Genomic DNA, 13,620 nt, shown 5'->3' with positions numbered 1-13,620 from the left:
GTGTGTGTGTGTGTGTGTGTGTGTGTGTGTGTGTGTGTGTGTGTGTGTGTGTGTGTGTGTGTGCGTGCGCGACATGCGAGACATGTGGTGGGCTGCGGCTGCTGTTCTGACAACGCACCGATGAGGATGAATCCAAAGTCTTCCGAGGGGTGGTCGGCCCAGAACTGCACGTCAGCTTCGAGGCCCGCCCACTCGTACTCCATCTGTTGGTGGCAGCACGCACGCAACGGTGCAGCACAGTGAGCGCAGTGGCAGAGTGAGCATACACGTAGACGAAAAGTGATGTCGACAGGTGATTGGTCCATCCTGCAGGCACGCCGTTCCGCCATGTACACGCATACAGGAGCGCAGTGCACTCAATGGCGAACCTGAGCGAAGGAGACGGCGGTGGTTGCGCTCGGGTTTGCAACAAAGTCACCGCCTGGTGTTGTCCACGCCTTGAAAGGGTACATGGCGTGGTTCCACGTCACATCGTACATTGTCGCTGTTGTGTGGAAGATGGGTGTATGTGCATGTGGTGGGGAAGGGGGACATGACAGTGGTGAGCTGCAGTTGAGACATTGAGGCGCCCGCAAAGCGCCCAGCAGAAGCCCAGAACAGAGCACACGTACACAAGGGTGCATACATTCAGACCACAACACACACACACACACACACACACACACACACACACACACACACACACACACACACACATGTACACACCTGGCGCGCCCTTGCCGCCGTTGAAGGAAGCAGTGCCTTCCCCAAACTCGCCCAGGAGGCGATGCAGCGTGTAGTCCTTTGGCAGGGGCAGTTTCACCTTCTGCAGGAACAGGAACACGGATGCGCTGTTGATCGTGGACCCTTCGGGGATCTCACGATCAATGTCGAACCACAGCGCAGCGCGCATGCGCCTTCCCTCAGCAAGGACACCTATGCGCGCGCGTGTGTGTGAGTGTGTGAGTGAGTGAGTGAGTGTGTGTGTGTGTGGGAGTGTACAGATTGGGAGCGCATCGAGCATAAGTGGGGCAAGGTGCACGGATGTTGTCTTGCACATGATGTACCAGAGTAGATGCCGTCGGAGAGCCCAGCAGCATTGGTTTCCTCGCCAGCAGGCTGCCACAATGTTGTGCACGAGATGATGTCGTGGATGAGTTGAAAGGTGCTGGCTCTGTGTGCATGTGTCAGTGTGCAAGCGCAAACGCTCATGTAAAGCCGAAATAACACACACACACACACACACACACACACACACACACACACACACACACACACACACACGCACACGGACAGACAGACATACGCACACACACACACACACACACACACACACACACACACACACACACACACACACACACACACACACACACCTCTATGAGGGTGCCATCGCGAGCTGGGTAGATGGTGACCGTCTTTGCCGTCGCTGCGGATGCAGTCAGCACCAGGAGCAGTGCAAATGCCAGCGCCACGAGACGTAACCTCGCCATCGCCGGTGCTGTTGTGGTGGGTGCAGCTGTGTTTGCTTAATGTGGGCGATTGGTTGTGCGTGAAACGCGCGCGAGCGTGTCTTTGTGTTGTTGTGCTTGTGTTGGTTGGTTGCCTATCGTGCGCGCAGCAGGTGTTGAGCTCCACTCGTGTTCGGGAGTACAACAGCAAATGCACGAAGAAGAGACGGAAAGGTTGCGGACGGTGGTAAATGGAAGGAAGCGTGGCGGTGATGGTGGTGGCGACAGCCAAGGGTCGTGGGTCGTGGATGTGGTGGTGGCTGGATGGATGTGTGGGGTGATGATGGTGAGGGAGAATGTGGGTGGATGCAAGAAGGGATGGATGCGTGTTGATGGGTTGGATGGAAGGAAAGGACGCCGCCACCCACGATGATGATGGATGGTGTGGTGTGGTGTGGTTTGGTTTCGTGTGGAGGATGAAGCAAGACGCACACGAACAACGCCGCTTGCGTGAACCGCTGATGGCAGTGATGAAGGGTTTGCGTCGGTGTTGGCACGCAAAGCACTCGCGCCCGTCGTGAGGCGAACACTGCCATCGCTGCCAGACAAGCAACATCGCATTCGCAGCATTCCAGGCATCGCCGAGCAACGCACGTTGTTGGCCAGCGCACCACATCGCCCACCATCGCTCTCCCTTCGCCACCCGAAAAATGCCAGCAAATGTGCGGATTCGCGCACCTAAACGCGTTTGGTTCGAAACACTTGCTTGATTTTGCGCTTTGTGGCTGCTTCTTGCTTTGTTTTGTGGCTCGTTGCTGCTGCTGCTGCTGATGTGCCTGTTGAGGGCTGCACTGCTGTTTCCGCTGTGCTTGCTCCTGCGCGCATGCTATGCCGCTTGCTGCTGTTGGAGGTGGTTTTGTGGTGTTTGGAGTGTCCTTTGGTGTGCAGTGTCCCGTGTTGTGAAAGGAGCAGCCGCTTTTTTTTTGTTTGTCGATGCGTAAGGCAGGTGGAATGAATGGTTTCTTGTTCGCTTCCGTCCACACATCCAGCTTTCAAGTCGTGATAACCACCGGCTCAGCAACAGTAAACAACAACAACAACAACAATTTGTGTTTCGCCTCCTCCTCCTGTTGTATCAGGTGCAGAGAGGCATGTCCACTATTCCACACCAACGCACACGGACACACACACACGGACGCACACACACACGGACGCACACACACACACACACACACACACACACACACACACACACACACACACAGACAACACTATTTCTTGGCAAAAGCCACTGTGATCTTGGACCCAGGCGCAATCTCGTGCTGGTGCAGCTGCACCTTGGCATATCCGCTCTGGCCATTGCAAGCAACAAAAGCAGAGGAGGGTAAAAGAGGGGGGGGGGATCACGTGAGATGACAAGAGAAGAGACGAGGTGAGGTGAGATAAGATAAGGGCCATGTGAAATGCATTGATGGGCGGGGGATTGTGGGTGTGATGTCGTGTGGACAAGTGGACGGTGACGAGCATGTACTCATGCCGCATGCACACAATCGTCAACACGCGTTCTGACCTGCATGGGGTTGTCGTACTCGACAAAGGCAATGTCGGGCCTGGACGGGACTGTTCGCACCTCCTTGAACCCTGCAAACTGCTTGAACAGGTTCTGCACACCATGGAGCGGACACATGTGTGTACGTGCGTGTGTGTGTGCATGTGTGTGTGCGTGTGTGTGTGTGTGTGTGTGTGTGTGTGTGTGTGTGTGTGTGTGTGTGTGTGTGTGTGTGTGTGTGTGTGTGTGTGTGTTAGAGAGTGCCGCAGGCGTCACACGCGCGCATTGCCCACGTTCGACTGCATATGGTACAATTGCTCATGCACGCACGCACACGCATGCACACACACATGCACACAAGCACATCACACAAACAAAAAGCGATGACGTACTGTGATGCGTTCTGCGGTGGTGCCTGCAGGGATGTTCTGCACAAAGAGAATGGCGTTGGGCTCCTCCACTGTTGTGCAAAGCAACAACACCACATGGAGCAGTACATACAACATAACCACAGCAATTGACGTTCAACACGTGAGCAATATACCGCTTGCACATGCATGTGTTTGCGTGTGCGTGCGTGGATGTGGCAAAGTTACAGAAGCTGCACGCATGACGCATGCAAACAAACAAACAAACAGAATGCACACAGCAGCCGTACCTTGCGGCGCAGCCGGCGGCTGTTGTCATGGCAATTCGTTGCACGAAAGGAGCAGAGGGCACGCGAACCAGGGCACGGGGAAAGACGAAGCAAGCATGACGTGAGGGCCCAGTTTGTGTGTCAAGGGCAAGCGCAGGCGAAAGGATGCCACAGCCAAGCAAGTCGTTGAGGCAAAACAGAAGAGGACACACAACCACACTCCCCGAACCAACTCTGCTTCTCCCTATCTACCCTTCCACAACTCCCCGCACAGCCACGTCCCCCCCCCCTCTCAAGCAGCGCACCATGCCCGGTGGCGGGGGCGCGGGCGGGCGTCCGTACTGCCCATATGGCGGATACGATGGCGGCGCTCCCGGTGGCGGCGGCTGTTGCTGCTGCTGCCCATATGCTGGCGGCTGTGCTGCATACGGCTGTGGCGGGTACCCTGGCGGGCCTGCTGGTGGCTGCTGCTGCTGCTGCGCCGGCGGTTGCTGGGGCGCTGCTGCAGGCTGCTCATCCATTTTCGCCCGCTTGTGGGGCTGTGCACCGTGCTCCTCCTCATCCTCAGACTCCTCCTCGTCCGACTCCACTGCATGTGCACGAGCGCGTGTAAATTATCGGTTGACGTTGTGAGTGACACTTTGCGGCTGCCGAGGACAGTACACGGAAACATGTGTGTGTGTGTGTGTGTGTGTGTGTGTGTGTGTGTGTGTGTGTGTGTGTGTTGTGTGTGTGTGTGTGTGTGTGTCTCACATCCTCAGATCACAAGTGCTCCAACTCCACACAGAACAGCCGACCTTTCTTCTGCTCAGGCTTTGGCGGGAGGGGCTTCTTCTCGCGCGGCTTGAAGGTGCCGTCCCGTTTTGCAATCACATCCGACTTGGTCTTGGCAAAGTTGATGCGCTGGCACCGACACGACAACGAGGAGGAGGAGGAGGAGGAGGGGAGTGTAAATTGGTGATGATGAGGGTATGGTGAGGGATGGTGGTGTTGGCGTGACGTGAAGGCAAACCAAACACCACGAGGCATTCAAATCAAGGCATACATGCGTAAACACACACACACACACACAACACACACACACACACACACACAACACACACAACACACACAAACACACACATACCATTGGTTTTCCAACAAAGGGAAAGCCCTGCATGGCGGAGATGGCGGCCTTGGCGCTGTCGACAGAATCAAACACCACAAACGCCTGTCCGCGACGATAGTACGACTTCATCGCCACAATTTGCAGGATCTACAACATGATAACAGGCAAGAAGAAGACGTGTCACGGCAACAATGTCTGAACGAAGCGCCGATCACAGCATCGCCTCCAAAAACGGACAGTCACTCACACAACCAAGCGACCGCAAAAAAGAGTACACGCACACACACACACACACACACACACACACACACACACACGCACACAAACACGCGCGCGCGTTCACACACATACACGAACAAACAACAGTACACACACACACACACGCACACACACACATACACGAACAAACAACAGGCCACACACACATGCCACTGACCAACCTTGCCAAACTGCTTGAAGACGGCGGTGAGCGCCTTCTTCAGCTCATCTTCCTTGACCTTCTCGTTCAAGTTGTTAATGTAGATGGTGTTGTTCTCCGGCAACAGGTCCGTGTCATTTTCCCCTGCCTCTGCTCCTTGCGCAGCTGCCTGTGTTGTGTCCTGTTCCTCTTGCTTTGTTGCTGCCTGCTGTTCTCCATTTGCCGTTGGCTGTGCTGTCCCCGCTGTGCCGTTCTCTCCCGCTTGTGCGCTGCCAGTTTCCCCGGTCTCTTCCTGCTTCACACCGTCTGCCTGTGCTGCTTGCTCCTGCTGTTGCTGGGCTGCATCTGTCGCGGGAGCAGGCGGCATCCCGGGCGGCTGTGGCGGCATGCCGTACGGCGCACCCTGTGGTGGAAACGGTGGCGGCGCGCCAAACGGCGGCGGCTGTGGAGGAAACCCAGGGAAACCTGCACCTGGCGGGGGCGGGAACGGCGGCCGCTGTGACATGGGCGGCACTGGCGGGTGTTGTGATGAAGATGATGCTACTGCTGCTGGTGGTGGTGGTGCTTGTGTTGAAGGTGGTGGTGGCTGCTGTTGGGCTGCATCTGGTGCAGCTCCTGGTTGTGATGCCTGTGCACAAATCAAAAAGGGATGAATGTGTGTGTGTGTATGCGTATGTGTGTGTATGAGTGTGGGTGAACGTGTGCGTGAAAACATATGTGCGAGTGTGTGTGTGTGTATGAGTGTGCGTGAACGTGTGCGTGAAAACATATGTGCGAGTGTGTGCTTGTATGAGTGAATGTGATTGTGTTGTGAATGGGGTGAATGTTGTGTGCTTTGGGGACACAACACAAGCACAAGCACAAGCCAACAGACAAAAGGGACAGCAGCCAGGTGCACTGCGTCCTTTCCTGCCGTTCCCTTCCTGTCCAGTGCCCCCCTCGCCCCCTCCCACTGTCCTCATTGTTGTCATCGTCATGTCCCTCTCTCATCACCACCAACACACATCTCCACCACACGCACTCACCATCGTCGCCGCTGCTGTTGTTGAGACGTGCGCAGTGGCAGTGGCGGGAATGGCCCCCTGATTTCAGGGTCAACTACTTTACATGCTGTTTTACAACAAGAACATGGCTGGTGGGAGGACAGCGGCTGCTAGCGGCGGCGATGATGCTGGCAAAGCACACCATCAACATCAACCACCACGGGCGTCGTCCTCGAGCATGGCGGCTCCAACAAGCACGTCCTCATTGCTGCTGGCATTCGCTTGCACGCTTGTGGTGACGGCGGTCGCGTACTCAAACAGCTACCATGGCAAATTCGTGTTTGACGACCTCCCAGCCATCCAGCAGGTACTTGCAGCACGCTTCTCTGTGTGTGCGTGCATGTGTGTGCATGTGTGTGCATGTGCATGTGTGTCTGAAGCGAAGCTTTTGGCGCACAGGGCGTTGACACAAAGGCGTTGACACAAAGACGTTGACACAAAGACGTTGAAGCAAAGGCGTTGAAGTTTGGATCTTCTCAGCTTTCGAGCTTGTTCTCCTCTGCCAATGACAAACGAGTGCACTGGTGACCTGTGTGTGTGTGCGTTTCTCTTCTGCAGAATGCTGATGTGGACTCTTCCAAGACATCAGTGCTGGATGTGTTTAACGACAACTTTTGGGGCGAGAGGATGGACGCGCACGACGCCCAACACGAGGTGTGCACGTCTCTCTGTCTGTGATTTGTCGTTACTCCTGCCATTCCCCTGCGTTTGAACCCTCCGCTGATCCGCCTTGTTCTTCCTTGTGCACTATCACTGATTGTGTGTTGTGTGTTCACAACCGTGTGTCACTGCTGCAGTCCTATCGGCCGTTGACCACCCTCACCTTCCGCTGGGGACACGGTAAGCATCTACACCGCCAGCTGCACCTCAAGCTCAGCCTTCCCTGTGTGCAGCACAGCCCATGTCGAAACTCACATCTCATGTCACCATGAATGCCAGACATCCACGGCATGAACGAAACTGGTTTTCACATCACCAACGTGGCCATGCACACCATTGCCAGGTCAGGTTCCAAATTGAAGCATGTGCATGTGTGTGTGTGTGCATGCGTGTGTGTGCATGTTGCACTTCTGTGACGAGCAGACACCACTCCGCATGCCACACCACACCCCGCAAACAACCCTCTCTCACTCTCACTCTCACACACACACACACACTCTCTCTCTCTCACATACACACGTGCACACACACACACACATACACACATGTGATCTTGCAGCTGCTTGGTGGTGGTCATGACACCTCTTGTGATTGACGCACCGACAACACCCGAGCTTGTGCTCGTCGGCAGTCTCTTTGCAGCCCACCCCATTCACACCGAGGTTCGTCCAGGCTAACGTGACATAATTGCATCGCACAGCACAGCACAGCACACACACACACACACACACACACACACACACACACACACACACACACACGCACACACACACACACACACACACACACACACACACATACACACACAAACGCCCACACACACGCACACACACACACACAAACGCACACAAACGCCCACACACACGCACACACACACACACACACACACACACACACACACACACACACACACACACACACACACACACACACACACACACACACGCACGCACGCACACACACGCGCACACACACACGCACACACACACACCTCAACACCACAGGCGGTGACCGGTCTTGTTGGCCGGGCTGAGCTGCTCTCTGCCATCTTCTTCATCGCTTCGTTTCTCGCTTACACCAGGTACTTGACCCGCGACAATTCCTGCCGACACCAGCCCACCTGTCACGGCTGTATGTCACAGTTCATCTACGCTCACACTTACGCGCATACGCCTGTTGCTCCACATTCATTTGACCAGAGCAAGCAAGTATGTTGGTGACATCAAGGCAGCGGCAACATGGGTTGCCATCTCCGTCGCCCTCGCAACAGCTGCCATGCTCTCAAAGGAACAAGGTGCGCACATGTGTGTGTATGTGTGTGAATAACTTCTCTTTCACTGTGCCAGCCCACCTTGTCGATTGCCATGTGAACATTGGGCTGCCTGTGCAATTTATTGAATGCACCCTGCATCCACCTCACGACGCGATCCATCACCTTCCCATTTCCCCTCCCCATTCTCATGTGCTGTCAGGTGTCACTGTGGTTGGTGTCTGCCTCGCATATGAGCTCTTGGTCAACTGCAACCTCAATCCCATCGCCCTCCTGCTCCGTGCTCGGGTGAGGACTACGCTCCAGGTGTTGTGTATTTGCTGCAGTCATTCGCATCACCTATCGTGTTGTATGCTCAGCCGCTTCTTCCTGTGCTTTCTTCCTGTGCTGTCTTCCTGTGCTCTTGCAATCCCTGACATCACGGCTCATTTGTGTCACGTGTGACATGGCATGCCCGGTCTTCCCTAGTCTGCAAAGGGGACAAAACGTCCGGGCGGAGGTCGGCGCCCAAAAGTGGCCGTCAGTGGCCCTTCGCAGCAGCAGAAGAAGGACAGGAGCAGTCCATGGATTACAGTGTCCACCGGTGCCGTTGTGCGCCTGCTGCTTCTGCTCGTCCTCTCCGCTATCGTCATGAAATACCGCGTCTCTCTCAACAAAGTCCACATCAAGGTGGGCTGTCGCGCTCGGTGTGTGTGCGCGTGTGTGTGATGATGAGAGAGAGTGTGTGTGTCTGTGGAGCTGTGGAGCTGTGTGTGTGTATGTGTGTGTGTGTGTGTGTGTGTGTGTGTGGAGCAGCTGTGGTGGTTGTGTTGTGGATGCCAATATTTGTGTCAAAGTGTGCGTGCTGTCTATTCATGCTCTGTGGGTTATTACCCGGTGGCAAGTTTGACGTTGGCAGGTCTGTTTTGTTTGAACCCAGCGCGTTCCAAACACGTACAACACACCTCACGCATCGTCTCTGTGGCTTGTCGACTTGCACGCGTTGTCACACAACGACAGGTGGATGAGAAGACCAATCCTGCCAACCACATGGAGAGCTTTGTGTTCCGCTCTCTCACCAAAAACCTCTATGTCACGCTGCACGCCTGGCTGCTCATCTTCCCGCTCTGGCTCTGCTGCGACTGGTCGGCCGGCGCCGTTCCGAGTGTTACATCTGCATCGGATCCCCGTATTGTTTACATCCTCCTGTTCTACCTCGCGTTGGCCGCAGTCATCCTCGCTGCCCTTCGCGCACGCAGGTGTGTGTGTGTGTGTGTGTGCGTGTGTGTGTGTGTGTGTGTGTGTGTGTGTGTGTGTGTGTGTGTGTGTGTGTGTGTGTAGTAGTAGTAGTGTGTGTAGTAGTGTGTGTGTGTTATGCGATTGGACCGCGATATAGTCTACCTAAGACCGGAGACCAGCCCCTCTGGGACAACATGACTCTCGATGTGCACTCAGACACTATCGTCGTCCGGCAAAATACGAACGCGGACCCTTTATCAGTCCATCTGATCACGGACAAGCCCTAGTACGAGGAAAATCTCGCCAGTGGGCGCGTTAATTAACCTAGACGCACTCGTCATAGGCGTAATGCGAAGTGAGCAGGTTTCTAGCTTGACTCGCGCTACGACTTGAGGCTTGGAGGGGTTGCGCCCTATTGAGGATGTTGAGATGTGGTCAATCCACTGGATTTTCTTGAGATAATTCGGCGTGTCGGGGGCTGTTGGCCACTAATAATTTGGCACGTTCTACTTAGCCTCACATTTCCCACCCTACATGTTACACGGTCCAACACCCATTGCATGAGCTCCGGGCCAAGATTGTGACGCCGTTTAAAATAGGAACAGAAGCTACCAGTTGGGGGGTCTCATCATCCTTGACTCAGCAACCTTTTAGCATTTTTTTCGGCTGCATTGAGACCTGACTGCCTTTTCAATGTAGGCCTACGAAGCCCGTGTGTGTGTGTGTGTGCGTGTGTGTGTGTGTGTGTGTGTGTGTGTGTGTGTGTGTGTGTGTGGTGTGCGTTGCTGCGTGCTGCATCACGAAATCATGCCGTCAAGTACGATGCTCACGTGTCCCCTTGCTGGTGTGATGAACCCACCCACCAGCATTGGCTTCTGCCTGCTGCTCATCATTGGAGCACGAGTGCTTGCAGGCAACCGACCGCTCCATTGGCGCTCATACGCTGCGGCGCTTCTCGCCCTCGTTGTTGCTGCGTATTCATTCCGCACACACACCCGCAACGAGGTTGGTCCGTGCATGCGCACGTGCGTGCGCGCATGTGCCTGTGGTTCCACGTATGTGCTCATGTAAACTGCTCGTGCTCGTGACTCACGCGTGCCCCTCCCCCCTCACACCTCACACGCGTATGAACGTTGTAGGATTGGAAAGATGAACTGTCGTTGTACCGATCGGGTTTGATTGCTGCGCCAACAAACGCAAAGTTGCATCACAACGCCGCATACTACATGTCTGGCGAGGTGAGAATGCGCACGCGCACCGTAGTTGCTTGTGTTGTTTGTGTTGTGTTTTGTTGTGTTGTGTTGTTTTGATTTGTGTTGTTTTGATTTGTGTTGTGTTGTGTTGTGTTGTGTTTTGGTTTGGTTTGGTTTGGTTTGGTTTGTTTGCGATGATGTTGACACTCGTGTGCGTGTACGCGTATCACGTGTTCTTACCACAAACCATATGCAACAACATGTCCCTTTGCTCGCCTTTTCATGCCTTGTCCACGTTGCCGTGCTGTTGTGACCGTGTACTCGCTTCATGGCCAACAGGAACAAGAACACCATTTCCGTGAAGCAATCCGACTCTATCCGCCTTACGTCTCCGCATACATCAATCTCGGTGTGCTGTATGTGCGCGTGTGTGTTGGCAATGCAGGGTGAACGCAGCATGCCTTTGGCGCCATCATCAATACCATGTTTGGCAATTTCCTCAACTCATTCATGGACACACACGCGCGCGCACGTGCACACACACATACACACGCACACACATCGCAGGGGTCAATTTGGCAAAGGCTGGGCGGATTGATGAAGCCATTGAGGTGAATGCGTGGTTGCACTGTCGCTGTATTGTTAGTCGCTCACCTGCACCACACGTGCTCGCCACGTTACAGCACTGAGGTGACCAATGCATTGTACACGTACGCAATGTACGCGCCCATTTCCTTGCACCTGCGTGCGATTGCAGACGTACAGGAGCGGGCTGGCGATGCACTACAAGCATCCAATCTACTCGACCGATGTCGGCGTCATCCACCGCAACCTCGGATATGCGTACATGCGCAAAGGCAATCTCAACGCCGCCCTCGAGCAATTCAAGGTCGTGTCTTTTCAAAACTAGGGCTGGGGCTTGGGTGAAGGGGAAGGAGGTGTGATGTCGGCCTGCTCTTTATTTCTTTCATTTTGGTTGATGTTTGACGTTCACCCTGCATGTGGCCGGTGCATTTGGCCGAGTGAATGAGCACAGCCTTCATCTGCTAAACACACGCGCCCTGCCGCAGCTACCACCACCAATCCAACCTCCTCGACCACCACAACCCACCACGTCCAACACGCAACATGCACAATCTCACGGTGTGCATCCCTCTGCCCGCCCCTTCCTCCCTTTACAGGCGTGTTTGCATGTGCGCACGGATCGCACGCGCTGCCACCAAATGGTGCAGCACCTCGAGCAGCAGATTGCACAGCAGCAGCAACAACAACAACAGCAGCAGCAGCACAGCGGCAGCAGCAAGGGGCGGGGTAGCGAGTCTCGCAGTGGCGGCGATGATGGCGGTGACAGCCAGTTTCGCGAGAAGGTGGAGCATGTTGGAGGAGAGAGGCTGGCGCGGCTGCGAAGGGAAAAGAGCGGCACAATGGTGATGTTCTATGCACCGTGGTGCAACCATTGCCGTGCCATGCACACCGATTACATTAAGGTGGCTGAAATGTGTGAATCTGAAATGTGTGTAGCGTGTGTAGCGTTGTGTATTGTGTGTGTGTGTGTGTGTGTAGTGAGTGTGTCGTGAGTGTAGCTTGTGTAGCGTGTGTAGCGTTGTGTAGCGTTGTGTATTGTGTGTGTGTGTGCTGGAGGAGGTTGAGGAGTCATGGAAAGCAATTTGAGCTCCTATCATACACAACACACGCACACACACCCTCACACAACACAACACACTTACGCGCATTACTCTCAATGACGACGACCAACAGGCAAAGGGGCGCTTGAATTCGCCGGTTGTTGCTGTGGACTGCACACAACAAGAGGAGCTTTGCAAGGACCAGGGCGTCACAGGATACCCAACTCTCAGGTCCGCACAGCAACATTGCGTGTGTGTGTGTGTACGTGTGTGTACGTGTGTACGTGTGTGTGTGCGTGTGTGTGTGTGTGTGTACGTGTGTGTGTGTGTGCATTTGACAGCAAGGGGAGCACTTCAGTGTTGACATAACACGTTTCTTTGTTGTGAAATGCTTTATGGGGCACATGATCCAGGTTGCTCGGGGAGACACGACAGGAGGATGTGGAGTACACGGGTAACCGCGAGGCAGACGACGTGGTTGCGTTTGTTATCGACAAGACCCGGCGCAACCGCAACTGACCCAACACGCAGTGCAGTGCTTCTACATCCATGGTTTGGGCAAGGGACAAGAAGGGGCGGGTGTAATGAGGTAACGGGGCGACGAGCGAACACATTATCGAAGCAGTAAACACCCAGCAAGGTGTGCTGTGTAAAGGAACCGTTTGTTGTGAGGGATCTTGATCGCCAATGAGAGGAGAAGAGTGACGAAGACGGGAGAGAGCCATGGGGTCAAGAGAACACTGGGGCAACACACTGTCAGCTAGCTCAAACACACACACACACACATACAAACACACATACACACACACACACACACACACACACACACACACACACACACACACACACACACACACACACACACACACACGCACACGCCTGCTTCAGCAGTGTGTGCCGATGACCAGGACGGAGGACGAGTGCGATGGCACAGCGTAGACTGCGCCATCATCACCCAGGACACAGCCACCCCAGTTGAGCGTGCCGGGCGGGATGGCGGCGATGGTGATTGTGTCGACGACGTTGGTGGCGGGATCAATGACCAGTGCCGCCGTGCCTTGCAGCGGAACGGCGAGCACACGGTTGTCTCCCAGGACGACGTTGCAAAACCACTTGTTGCTGGACTCGCGCAACGCACTGCTGCCGGCAATCGTGGTGTTGTCGGCGGTGTTGGTGCTGGGGTCGATGATAAGCACGCGGTCTGAGTCGCGTGGGGACGCATAGATCATGCCGTTGTTGGCCAGCGCTGCGCCATTCCATTTGTATGGCAGAGCGCCCAGCCCAGACATGGTGGTAATGTCGGCCGAGTTGTCGGTTGGATCGATGATGAGAACGGACGAGTGGTGGGAAGGAATGCCGTAGATTAGGCCGTTGGGTGCCAGCACACCGCCAAACCACTTGAAGTTGCCACTGAAGCCGGTGATGGTTGTGGTGTCCGTGGTGTTGGCAGTGGGGTCGATGATGAGCAC

General features: G+C 54.9%; 4 protein-coding genes across 4 annotated transcripts in view; 1 reads left to right on the top strand and 3 right to left on the bottom strand.

The window, feature by feature from the left end:
- The window catches only part of PTSG_01763 (uncharacterized protein), an 8,039-nt gene extending 6,084 nt beyond the window's left edge, over positions 1–1,955 (bottom strand). Inside the window, exons 1-5 of the mRNA XM_004997686.1 lie at positions 1,356–1,955; positions 1,047–1,098; positions 706–915; positions 369–484; positions 119–203 (exon numbers count right to left, since the gene is read on the bottom strand). Of these exons, the coding sequence (XP_004997743.1) occupies positions 119–203; positions 369–484; positions 706–915; positions 1,047–1,098; positions 1,356–1,472 (580 nt within the window). The 5' untranslated portion in view covers positions 1,473–1,955. The remainder of the gene's footprint in view (positions 1–118; positions 204–368; positions 485–705; positions 916–1,046; positions 1,099–1,355) is intronic.
- A 676-nt stretch (positions 1,956–2,631) lies between these two features.
- On the bottom strand, positions 2,632–6,208 carry PTSG_01762 (uncharacterized protein). Its single transcript, XM_004997685.1, has 9 exons — positions 6,168–6,208; positions 5,165–5,770; positions 4,743–4,871; positions 4,414–4,519; positions 3,922–4,205; positions 3,638–3,656; positions 3,372–3,439; positions 3,001–3,093; positions 2,632–2,782 (listed from the first exon to the last, which is right to left on the bottom strand). Exons 1-9 carry the CDS (start codon positions 6,168–6,170, stop codon positions 2,702–2,704), a joined length of 1,389 nt encoding a protein of 462 aa, XP_004997742.1. The 5' UTR covers positions 6,171–6,208; the 3' UTR covers positions 2,632–2,701.
- Positions 6,209–6,250: 42 nt separating this feature from the next.
- PTSG_01761 (uncharacterized protein) lies at positions 6,251–12,806 on the top strand. Its single transcript, XM_004997684.1, has 19 exons — positions 6,251–6,492; positions 6,744–6,839; positions 6,983–7,025; positions 7,125–7,188; positions 7,405–7,507; positions 7,850–7,926; positions 8,045–8,139; positions 8,318–8,403; positions 8,584–8,784; positions 9,115–9,353; positions 9,491–9,619; positions 10,200–10,338; positions 10,473–10,571; positions 10,866–10,935; positions 11,094–11,137; positions 11,284–11,415; positions 11,708–12,013; positions 12,285–12,382; positions 12,565–12,806. Exons 1-19 carry the CDS (start codon positions 6,271–6,273, stop codon positions 12,668–12,670), a joined length of 2,349 nt encoding a protein of 782 aa, XP_004997741.1. The 5' UTR covers positions 6,251–6,270; the 3' UTR covers positions 12,671–12,806.
- Positions 12,807–13,035: 229 nt separating this feature from the next.
- PTSG_01760 (uncharacterized protein) overlaps positions 13,036–13,620 on the bottom strand; it is a gene marked incomplete at both ends in the record, with an annotated part of 1,117 nt that continues 532 nt past the window's right edge. Inside the window, one exon of the mRNA XM_004997683.1 lies at positions 13,036–13,561. Coding sequence (XP_004997740.1) covers positions 13,036–13,561 — 526 coding nt within the window. The remainder of the gene's footprint in view (positions 13,562–13,620) is intronic.

This window comes from Salpingoeca rosetta, assembly GCF_000188695.1.
Source record: "Salpingoeca rosetta unplaced genomic scaffold supercont1.3, whole genome shotgun sequence".
NCBI lineage: Eukaryota > Choanoflagellata > Craspedida > Salpingoecidae > Salpingoeca > Salpingoeca rosetta.
The sequence above is the reverse complement of the archived record's forward strand: the minus strand, read 5'-3'. Positions and strand labels throughout refer to the sequence as shown.